We start from the raw sequence: 12,871 nt of genomic DNA, 5'->3' as shown, positions 1-12,871 counted from the left end.
GGGCGTCCAATTTTTGGGGTTCATGATTTAGCAGGAGCCGATAAGTGAGCGGGTGAAGACACCCTTTCTTTCACTTGGATTTCCTGAATAATTTTTTCATCTTTAAAAACTGGTCAACTGCTAGAGGAAGCAGCATGGTTGCCCTTATAGTTGATGCAACGAGGGGATGGAGGTGGACCATCATCCTCATAGGCATCGCTGCCACAGTTAACGCATTTGGCATATTGGAACACGACTGGCTGGTACGATTAAACCTCTGACACCGATAGTAACGCGTTGGGTTGGGGATGTAAGGGCGAACTGAAATGATCTCATATGCCGCTTTAATGTTTGATGGAAGTTGCATTCTGTCAAATGTCAAGAAGAGAGTGCGAGTCAGTACCAATTCCTTTTCAAACCTTTTCATTACTCGATGTACAGCCGTTACTCCCTGATCAGACAGGTAATTTTGAATGTCCTCATTGGAAATCCATCGAGTGATCTTGTATAAACCATACCGCGTGAGGAGTTTTAAGTACGGTGCACTTCCACCTGAACAGGGAAGGTGCGTAATGTAGTTTGAAGCAATTTTTGTGGCTGGAGGGCACTATCTGTTTCTAACAACAAGGTGCCATTTCGTAACTAGGAACAAGACTTTACAGGACCTGCAATTGTGTCGACACTTTTCTGAATAATGAAAGGGTTGACTGTTGAGAAGTCTTGACCTTCGTCAGACCAAGAAAAACTAGTAACTTTGGTGACGATGGCAGAATTTTCTATGGTGGAGATTCATCTTGCTTTCTCTTGTGTGCAGAAGTTGTTGAAGTAGAAGAAACCATCACGAAAGTATCCCCCATGATTACCGGCATCTCCGATGGTGCGCTCCTTCCTTGTGGGGGCGCTCTCCGAGGGCGATTGTCCACACCTCAGGTCACACCTCCTAAGAAACGGACGGAGGGACCAATCGGCATTTTCAGAAGGTGATCACCTCTCCCTGAGCCTAGCCTTTACCAGAGGGTATATATGTGTCCTACTTGTCTATTGGGGACAGAGAATTACGCATTACCCCATCACCAACTACGCGTGGGTCGGCCTTCAGACATGCACAGGGGGGAATGAAAGAAAAAGGGAGTAACAAAGAAAAGGAAAGAAGAGAAGAATTCTCAAATGCTGCAGTGGAGAAGAAGGTAAAGAGAATAATCAAGGAAAGAGAAGGACAAAGTACGAATAGGTACTTTACATGGTAGACATAAAAGAAGAGAAACCTCTTCATTTATTCACAAGTGTCCGTCTCTGGATGTAGGCACAAATCATACTCCCAGAGAAAGGGAAGGGACAGGGGCAGGGGCAGGGAGATGGGCAGGGGGAGGGGGGAGGGGGGGGGGACAGGGAGGGATGTAGAAAGGGAAGGTATGCAGCCCGGAAAACAAAGAGAGCTGCACGAGCTCGGAGTCCAATGCTCGCCACGCATGTATCCACAAAAGAGTTTTAGACATGTGGGGCCCCCCAGTATTGTAATGATGTAATATAGAGTGCAGGTTGTGAAGCATGAATGACAACGTACATAAGTTTGGCTCTGGCTGTTGGTCATGCACGGATAGCCGAAATGATTAAGGAGACACCTCGTATAAAGCGGGAAATCTAGGTTTGAGTCTCGGTCTGGCACAAATTTTTATTGTAATCATTCCGTTATACACCTGATGGTTGTCTGCGTTTGCAACTGTGAATACATTTTAGATATAATTTTTAATGAGAAGAAAAACAATAATTCAGTTCTTTTTTACAACCAACACATTACAGTTTAACAGGAGTCCCGCCAATCTGACAGTGTGCATTCTCATCATCATATTTATAGCACGGCTCATACTTCAAGGAAAGTATATCCTTTTTAAACAGTTGAGGCATCAGTTTAAATTTATTTGAAATCATACACAGCGAAGGAATGCGAATAAGCTCTCTAGGTAATAATCAATAGCATTCAAACCACTGCCTCTTGCTGCAAGTTTCCTATAAACGACTGAAACACTTTGCCTACATTTCTTGATTTCAGGCACTCAAAAATGTGATGAGCAGTAACTCGTTAATTGTCCACTTCCTGCAAACGATAGTATTGCAGTGGATTAATAATAATGTATTCGAGGATATCTAGAGTGACTGGGTTAAGCAGTTTTCTCAAATACACATAAATTTTAGTCATCATTCTCATTGAAGATTGAGAAAATGACTGTATCCAAATATGCATCACCCAATATACTGTTACACAGTAGAATAGTAAGTACAAGAAGGAATAACATTTTGTTAAATTCAATGGAGATGGCGAAGTGGGGCAATGTGCCAGCTACACAACAGTGTCTGAACTGAGTGTGAATGTGGATTGCGCACAGTACGAACAAGCTGTGAGATCATTTCATCAGACTGTATGAGAGGGGAGCCAAGAACAACTGATTCAGCACTTTGATGATAATAATAGTGTATTGAGGGCCCAATACAGCTAGGTCATTAGCACCTCTCAGCACTTTGACAACAGTGCGGAATAGACAGAACATGCAACTGTAACTTCACTTGAAGATGTCATAAGAACACCTTACAGGATGCAAACTTCGCATAAAGGAATGCTATGAAACCCTGAAGTTAAACACTGTAACAGCCGAGAATGTGTCACCAGAGAGAGAGTGTGTATGTAGGGGAGGCACAGAGGGGGAATAAAATAAACCTCCACCCCCTTAAGAACACTCTCAGTGTTAGGCCACACCATCTGCATTACAGATACTGTGGAAGTTCAGTTCTATTATGTTGCACGATACTTTGGTGAATTCAACTAGTGTCTACAAAAAGGTTTGACTTACTTACAAATGTTAATTCATTTAAAATGGGACAAAAACGACAACACAGACAATAGACTTCAGCCAGGAATGCTCAGAAGGGTCAATACTGGGTTTCTCGAGGAGTCAAGTTTGGTTAACAATATCGAGAAAATTTACAAATCAGATCAAACAGTGGATATTTCACATGTCAGCCTGATCCATGTCGAGTGTAATATTGTAACAAGTTCATATTTCAATGACCAATTAATATAAACTATCTACGGATTTTTCCCTACCCTGGAGACATGATGCAAACTCGCTGAAGTTCCGAACAATTTGATATACCTCCCAGTGATTGTTCACACATTAGCTCAATCTCAAGCTGAACACTGTTCATTAGACTGGAAATCTAGTCGATTTTTGATGAGAGGAAATAGTTGTCTTCCTCATTTGAAGCAGCACTATTGTTGAAACGTATAAAACTAATACACACACCAGTCAGTACTCCATGTATGGTCCAGCCATTACGAAGCTATGCATACGTGACAGATGCTTATCAGGCACGCATTTTGCAACAGGGCATGCTCAGCTTTATCTCTAACAGTGCTCCAGTATGGGCTTTTGACGATCATGAGCGCAGTGGTGGTGCTAACTCGTGGTACCAGTTGTATATATAATGGCTGTTTCTTATTAATGTTTAAAAACTACCAAAGCGACACCGAGATAAGAAATTTAATATAAGACACAAGGATGTCGCATACTTGGAAATATATCAAAAAGGGATGACAAATGTTGAACCTGTGACGTCATCAGACGACATACATCGCTGCACATGTAGCGGTTGGACTTGGGTGTGAAGGTATGATTAAATGATGTAATACTTGCATTCAAGCATACTTATCTGGTTATGTGACATTGTGTGTGTGTGTGTGTGTGTGTGTGTGTGTGTGTGTGTGTGTGTGTGTGTGTGCGCGCACGCCACTTAGTCATGAAATTTGTGACAATGTACGAGGGCCGTTCAGAAAGTAACCTCCGGTTGATTTAAAAAAATACACCAAGTTAAATAAAAATATTTTAATATATACATCTTACAACTACATCTTTGCACTATTTTTCTACATAGTCTCCATAGCGATTGAGGCACTTATCGTATCTCTTCACAAGCTTTGAAATTCCTTCTGCATAAAAATCACCCGCTTGTGCCTGGAGCCAGCCTGTGACCGCATCTTTGAGCTCTTCGTCGTCATCAAACCGCTGTGACCCGAGCCATTTCTTCAAATGCATGAAGAGGTGATAATCACTTGGCGCCAGGTCTGGGCTGTAAGGTGGATGGTTGATAACGTCCCACTTGAAGGACTCAAGAAGGGCCGTTGTTCTGCGAGCAGAGTGAGGACGGGCGTTATCGTGCAAAAAAACGATACCGGAAGTCAGCATACCACGGCGTTTGTTCTGTATAGCCCATCGTAACTTTTTTATTGTTTCACAGTACACGTCTTGATTAATGGTCGTACCACGTTCCATGAATTCAACCAACAACACCCCTTTGGCATCCCAAAACACCGTTGCCATCAGTTTTCTGGCAGAAAAATCTTGCGAGGCTTTTCTTGGTTTGGTAGGCGAATTTGAATGTGCCCACATCTTTGATTGTTCTTTTGTCTCAGGGTTCACGTACTTAATCCAGGTTTCGTCACCGGTCACGATTCTGTTTAACAATGGTTCTCCTTCGTCCTCATAGCGTGACAGAAAGTCTAATGCAGAGGCCATTCTTTGAGTTTTGTGGTGGTCGGTAAGAATTTTGGGCACCCATCGTGCACAGAACTTACGGTAACCCAATCTTGCTGTCACTATCTCGTACAAGAGAGTCTTAGAAATCTGTGGAAAACCAGTAGACAACTCCGGCATTGAGAAACGTCGATTTTCACGAACTTTTGCATCAACTGTCTGAACGAGTTCGTCAGTCACCAATGATGGTCTACCACTCCTCTCTTCATCATGAACGTTTTCTCGTCCACTTTTAAATAAACGTGCCCATTCACGGACAACTCCTTCACTCATAACTCTTGGTCCGTAAACAGCACAAAGCTCACGATGAATAGCTGCTGCAGAATATCCTTTGGCTGTAAAAAACCTTATGACAGCACGCACTTCACATTTGGCGGGGTTTTCTATTGCAGCACACATTTCAAACTGCCACAAAAACTAAACTAGCGCAGGTACGACGTTCACTCGACCACGGCTTGATGCCGACTGACCTGTTGAGTGCGTGAACGCACAGATGGCGTCGCTACTCCCCTCACAACCCGCACTGTGACCAATCGGAGGTTACTTTCTGAACCGCCCTCGTATATATATAATATAATAAAATACATGTACTTCCTACAGAAACTTGTTATTTAGCTCCCACATCCTATCCATATGGCTTGGACATGGGAGATAAGTAACAACTTTTCAGGCAAAAGAAATTATTTCATTACTTTCTATACACTGTCACAAATTTCATTGTGTAGTGGTAGCACAGTATTTTGTAAAAAGCGGCCTTCTATAAGCCTTAAATTCTGCCTGTACTGTATTCTGTCCAACAGGCGTGAACGCATGCATGCAGTACTGTTTCTGAACTCATCATCCACTTTGACATTTAAATACGTGGGCAATATAAGAACTGATACATTGCTCTGCTTGGTCCATACTTATTTTGTTACTGGGAAAAGACTCAACAAATTCATAGTACGCACCTCTTACATATGGGTGCCAGTGTTTTTTTCACTTGTATCCATACGTCAAAGTCACAGTCCAGTAATAGGCCCCCAATTTACATACTTATATCCATTCACTGTCACGTTTTAAGTAGCTGTGGCTGAGTGAGCTGTGATAGTTGCGGAAGTGACTTCTAATGTAACTAGCACCAAATAGTTGAATGACACCAGGTTCAGTAAACCAGAAAGCTTGCTGGCAACCTCCTCCTCCTGCTGTTGCTGCTGCTGCTGCAGCAGCAGCAGCAGCAGCAGCACAAACAATAGTATGTGTGCCCTCGTCCAGTAGTTCTGCTATTTATCATAAGCACATTGGTTGCTTGAAAAAAAATAGCAAACTGTAAGTATAAACGAATTTATTATTATAAATAATAATAATACTGGAAGGTCAATTACTCACATTCAAATGTAAGACACCTATTTTTATTCTGCCTACTGGCTCTGGCTGATCCCTCTTCTAATGTTTCATACTTTTACTATGCAGAATAGTCCTTGAATGAGGAGGATCCAAACAAAAATGGATTCTTAATATAAAAGGGGGAGACGGAAGAAGCTCAATTCCATTTGATCACAGTTTCCCACCTTTTTTTAAGCCTTCTTACTGGACCAAAGGGCACTGGAGGTGTGTGTGTGTATGTGTGTGTGTGTGTGTGTGTGTGTGTGTGTGTGTGTGGGCGCGCGCGCGCTTACCTGTCAAGGTAGAAGAGTCACCTCATATGTCCAACTACCTCTGCTGTAACACGATACCCACTCTCAAGCTCACGTGTAACATAACACCAAAAGTGACTTCATCAAAGGTAAAGGTCCTCCCATAGCCACCCAACATAATGATTAGGAAGTACACATAATAAAAAAAACTCTTAGTACCTGAATAAGATGACTGGGACGTTCTTCCACATATTGTGCACAAAATGGAAATACCAGCTTAGCAGAATAACAAGAAACACACCACTGACTATAAAAAAGCTTCACTTGATACGGGTGCTGCATTCACTAAGGGTGTACCAAAGGAAAATCAAAATACAAATTTACTAGCAAAAATTTGGACTGTTTTACAAAGAATCCAATGAAATTATTTTGTGCTGATTTGGTACTGTGGATGAAACTGAAAGTCCACTGTGCCTAGCTACAAACTATACTGTGCAAGTCTGGGTGCATGCAACAAGAAATCTATGGGATCTTATGTGTGAATTACTGGAACATCCACCACAGTGACATTCTCCCACATGTAAAGGAGTTTGTGCAAGGAAAAAGTTTCAATCACAATTAAGTGGTTACAGCAATTGTCGATGGGTGCTTTACAGACCTTCCTGAATCTTACATCATGGATGGAATTCGATCATTTGAAATACTTCAGACAAAATTAATTGACCAAAAAGGGGAAAATAGAAAATAATTTTCCACCTATATTGCCAGATGCAGAAATTTTCTATTTTATAACTAAAATTCTCATCAACAAGAGGATAAAGTATAACACAATGGTGAATTGTTAGCAATGGCCCTGATGGAAGTGGCGTGCCCTGAATCACCTCATTGTCAACATGACATTAAACCCAAATCTTCCTTCCTTCCTTGTCTTGCATCGACTTCCGAATGGGCGTATTAGTCAGTTAAAGCAGGACCAACAGTTTCACATTAACTTCAAACCACATTGCGAACTGCCATTTTTCCCTTAAACAAATTGATGACAGAGATGAAAGAAATAATAAGTAACTCCAAAAAAATCCAAGGATGAACTGAGAATTCAACCTTCTGTATCTACTGACCCATCTGAAACCTTACCCATTTACACATCTTTGCAGTGCTTTCACACATAACAGTGTATACCTACCATATGAGCACCAACAATTTGCCCACATTATGGACTTCATCAGTTCTGTACACCCTGTATGACAATAAAATCTTCAGATGTATACATATGAGTGCTAAATACCACTGTCAAAATGGGAATGGTTCCTGTTCTTACTGCCAAGATTACCTCATTACTTTTGACCAGCAGTGAGTAAGGCATCTCTTGGTTCACATTGACTAATAATTTGTCCACTTAATATGAGTCAGTTTATAATTTGTTTCGGTATCCCTGACAAAAAATTCAGTTACTTCTGACATAATGCACTCACAGCCACAGAGAACACCCTTCTGACCACAACTGACACTTGCAACATCTTCAGGCCACTGCAAGTGTTGTTTGTGATCAAATACAACAATGTCACCTGCAGGCTCGGCAGCCTCTGCATTTACGTTTAAGCATGCATTTATCATTGCATTTCCATCCTCAAAAGATCAATGACTGGACTAAAGTACTCGATATCAAACAAAATTTATAATCATCTCCACTTCTTGAATTTACATTCAATTAATTTTAAAAGATTGCGTGCATCTACTCATCCTCCTGCTGATGTATCACCCCATACCGCAGCAGTCACGTCACCACATGCAGTAAGACTGCACACTGTGCAGCAGTATCCATCACGCAAGTCTCACTCACTGGTTGCCATATCTCCTAATTAATATGCACTGTCTCTTCTACACTCCACCAAATTTTTTACCAACACAATAGTTTGTTGCATTGAAGGCTCTGCAGAATGGAAACAATCAACCCACCCCCTTTTCCTTGGGACATATGTTTTCTTAACTTTTTATAACAGGCAATAATTCATTTCTCAACTGATAGTATTCCTTTCTTTGTTATGCCTTAGTGAAAAAAATTGTGTATATTACTACAGATATACTAGCCACTGTAGCAGTGCACATGGCAGAAATGAAATAATTAGACAACCATGAGGATTCTGGATTCCCAGTTATTTGTCAGGGAAACCCAAACAAATTATAAACCGACTCGCATTAAGTGGACAAATTACACTGTTCGACATGGGTTCTATTTCTGATATTAAAGTATGTGCTTCTAGGCCATTTTACCATGGGAAATTCAAATATGTAAACAAATTATCGTTGTCCGGGATACTTTTTATGTAATATGTATATATATGTATATTTACAATTCATGGCAAACACAGAGACGTTATAGAGAAATACGGGTATGTTGCCGCATCCAGTAGTGATAGAACGTGATAATTTCTTGTGCAACAGCAGGTGGGAAGAATCAGACATCATTAGGTTATCCCCCGCCACACCTATGGCATTAAGACCACCTGAAACATCTCATTAACTCAAACGGCAACAGCCGGCCGCTGCCTCGGCAGTAAAGCTTCATGCCTCCTAGGGGCAGGTGCATCGAGTTTAGAACAGTGGTGTTAGCCGCAATTTGTCAGTCTTAATGAGTGGGTGTTTTGGCTGACAAGTAACTGTCTGTCATATTTCCGAGCACAGTTGAATTTTTTAGTTCCTGTGTGTAAACTGATTGAGCCTGGTGCTGAAGGTAAAACGACTGCTTGTTTTTACACATTAGCATTCCTCCAGTTCCCTACTATTAATTTAATACAGGTGTATTACCAAAGTAGTATTTTTAAATTTGCAGAAATGCCACGTCATCGTGGATGTCAATATAAGCCGGACAACTTCTGCTACATCTGTGGGAAGTTCACTTTTGCCAGAAATAGGAAGAAAATTTCTTCAGTCATAAAGAAAGCATGCAAACATTACTTTGGAGTACAGGTAGGAGACCAAGATAAAGAATGGGCACCACATTTCTGTTGTGCTACATGTTACTGCAAACTAAATCAGTGATGGAAAGGTAAAGAGAATGTGGCGTTGTTTGCTGTTCCCATGGTGTGAAGGGAGCCTAAGGACCATGTTACTGATTGTTATTTCTGTCTAATAAAAATTCAGGGTTTTACAAACAAAAAGTCGAAGAGGCACATTGTTTGCCCAGATCTGCCTTCAGTGAGAATGCCAGAGCAGCATTCCGACAACCTTCCAGTACCTTCAAGAGCTCGAGGTCAAATTCCAAGTGACAGTGAAATAAGTAGTACTGAAGAAATCACAGATGATGATTCTTTATATCACTGCACAAGTGAGTCATCGCCACATTTGTTAACACAGGCAGATTTAAATGATTTAGTGATCTAGGACTAAGTAAACAAAAGGCGCAGCTGCTTGGTTCAAGATTACAAGAGTATACTCTACTGCACCAACGCACTAAAATCAGTGTGTTCAGGCACAGAGAACATGCCTTTATTTCTTATTTTTCAACTGACGAAGCACTAACATTTTGAAATGACGTTGCTGGCCTGATGAAAGTGCTGAACTTCACTTATATTTCACAGGAGTGGAGACTTTTCATAGATGCATCGAAAACAAGTCTGAAGGATGTTTTGCTCCATAACGGAAATAAAATACCCTCTGTTCCAGTAGCTTACGCTAGTTTGACAAAAGAGAATTACGAATTCGTACAAAGGATGCTACATTCATTATAATACAATCAACACAAATGGAAAATATGTGCAGATTTCAAGGTAATTGCTATGGTACTGGGAATGCAACAAAGCTACACAAAGTATGCCTGTTTTCTTTGCGAGTGGGATAATCGAGACCGAAATTCTCACTACGTGAAAAAGAAATGGCCTACGCGAAGATGGAAAGTTGGCGAAAAGAATGTACAACGTGAAAGTCTGGGAGCTTCTGAATATATACTACTTCCTCCGCTTCACATCAAACTTGGCCTGATGAAACAATTCGTGAAGGCCTTGGATCCAACAGGCTGTGGGTTTGCATATCTAGCTGCCAAATTCCTCCGTCTTTCAGCTGCAAAAATAAAGGAAGGTGTATTTGTGGGCCCACAAATCAGGGAGCTGCAGAAAGATGCAAATTTTGAAGCATGCTTAACTGATAAAGAAAAAACCGCATGGGACTGTTTCAAGATGGTGTCGGAAAACTTCCTCGGAAGAAGAAGAGCTACTAACTACAAAGCAATGGTGAAGGAAATGATCAAAGCATATCAGGATTTGGGGTGCAATAGGTCTTTGAAGGTTCATATGATGGACTCTCATCTGGACTACTTCACAGAGAGTTGTAGTGATGTATCGGATGAACATGGGGAAAGATTCCATAAAGACATTTCTACCATAGAAAGGCGCTATGAAGGGAAGTGGGTACCTTCTATGTCAGTAGATTATTGCTGGAATATCATTCGAGATAAGAAAGATTCACAATACAAGAGAAAAAAGTGATGTGCATTACAAGGCAGTGGCTCATTGTTTGTCAATTTTCTGTAATTTCTCATCTCAAATAAATGCTTCAAAGTGTATACACAAAGGTTACTGTGTTATATGTTAGATCCCACCCTCCATTAATGTGATGAACTTATAACATCATAAAGATGTGCATGTGTTTGTCGACTTTCACCTCACGTTTGCTGCACTATATCAGAAACTGAAAAGAGAAATAAGATTGTGATCACTCATAAACTATCCCTGACAGAAAAAAACCAAAGACAGTTTTCAATTCAGCACTCAAAATACAACAAGGATCACAATATTTTTTACCAGAAATAGAAAAAAAGGTTTTTTTTTTTGTAGAACAGTGTTAATAGTCAATGTAAACCAAGAGATGCCTTAGGACAGAAGTAATGAGGGAATCTTGGCAGTAAGAGCTGGAACCATTCCCATTTTGACTGTGATATTTAGCACTCACATGTATACTTCTGAAGATTTTATTCTCATACAGGGTGTACAGAACTGATAAAGCCCATAATACTTCTCGTCAAGTGCATCTGCTACATAACATGACACACTACAAGAACACAATTTGGTCCTCCTGTGTCAAGATAGTATATGAGACTGTTTACAATGGGCTTAACAATGACAAAAAGTCATTCGAGCACAGCAGTATCTCATATCCAGGTTTTAAAGAAACCACATATATCCACTTTCACCTAATAACACATCAACCAAAGGCTAGTTCTCGACAGTATCACTTTAGACAGCATTTGGGCCCACAAAATTCAAACAAACAGTTTTTCAAACAGAAAGAAACAACTTGTCTTTACCCCAAATGACTGAGTATTCCACTCAACCCTGCAAAGTGATGGATCTGTATAGGCTCACAGGACCTTAAACCAATATTACTATGTTGTGTTCTTTGAGTTGCATTCCAGTTTACTGACAGATTCATGAATGTCTGGAAGCAACATGCTGCAGTTCTCATATCACAGAAGGAAATCAGTATGTTGATGATGACTTAATACTTGTGACAGAAATCTCAATTGTTAAAAGAACCTTTGTGTAGCCTGTGTTTGTGACATAGTAACTGCACATGATACAAAATATCGGTGTCCATTGTAAAATCTGCTTTTCACATTCTTGTACGCGTTAGTTAAAGTCAGAGTTGGCTACTTGTCATTATACTCAATTTCCTTCCTCGTGTTTACGTCTTCATTAAAATGTAATTGAATGTACATGTATTATTTCATTTTTTGATGAACAGCATGAATAGCACAATGCGACACAACTATATTATGATAGCATACGCATAACTAGTGAAATTTGTTGCAGGATATATCATTCTCTCTGGTGGGAGTGGTCCTGAACTGGGCATCTGGTGGAATTCTGATAGCTGAAAATCGGGTTGATGATCACATGCAAGTAACAATGGCATGTGGTGCTACTGCAGTGATTAACTCCTTTGTTTTCCTTGCTGATGCTATTATTGTCTATAAAGACATTGCACCTTACCCGCAGTACTAACAATCTAGTTATTTCATAAAAATGTACACTGATTATTGTGTATGTGACAGTGAAACAATATTTCATCATTTTCATACAACTTTTTTTAGTTGTGATATCTCAACAATTTTATTCTTGTCTGGTCACATCTTATAATGTTTTTTAATAAAATAAAATAATACAAAAATATGGCAATGCAGATTTATTCAGAATAAATTCATCTTTCTTTCCAATGAAAAATACATTCCACTTAACAACATTTGTGGTTGAGACACACACTACTGTGTTCACATTTAAATAATAAATCAAAAATTCTTTATTTCAAAACTGTATTATAGAATGAAGACAAGTTTTATTCAATGGAATACTTTTTTCATGAGAACCGATGTGTATATCTACATCGGTCATTATAACACAAGATGATGATAAATGCACCAACTCACACTACAGCCAAAATGACTGAATATACATTCTTGATGAGCAACAACAATTACTTTTTGATAACCATGTTCAATCTTCATTCTTTATTAAAGTCTCAGAAAAGAAGATTTATAGCATCAGATATTACATGTTAAAGAAACTTTTATTCAGGATAATAGTGATTAGAATGCTACAAAGGAATAAAATATAAAACATGTTAAGTTTTAATCAAATAATGACTACAATATCAAAAGAACAGCGTATTTTTTTAAATCTTTTTAGTTGCCACACTTAA

General features: G+C 39.7%; 1 protein-coding gene across 1 annotated transcript in view; it reads left to right on the top strand.

Moving 5' to 3' along the window:
- The window catches only part of LOC126457454 (uncharacterized), a 76,843-nt gene extending 64,498 nt beyond the window's left edge, over positions 1–12,345 (top strand). Inside the window, exon 4 of the mRNA XM_050093743.1 lies at positions 11,986–12,345. Coding sequence (XP_049949700.1) covers positions 11,986–12,177 — 192 coding nt within the window. The 3' untranslated portion in view covers positions 12,178–12,345. The remainder of the gene's footprint in view (positions 1–11,985) is intronic.
- The last annotated feature ends 526 nt before the right edge of the window (positions 12,346–12,871 follow it).

This window comes from Schistocerca serialis, chromosome 2 (assembly GCF_023864345.2).
Source record: "Schistocerca serialis cubense isolate TAMUIC-IGC-003099 chromosome 2, iqSchSeri2.2, whole genome shotgun sequence".
NCBI classification, from domain to species: Eukaryota; Metazoa; Arthropoda; class Insecta; order Orthoptera; family Acrididae; genus Schistocerca; species Schistocerca serialis.
The sequence above is the reverse complement of the archived record's forward strand: the minus strand, read 5'-3'. Positions and strand labels throughout refer to the sequence as shown.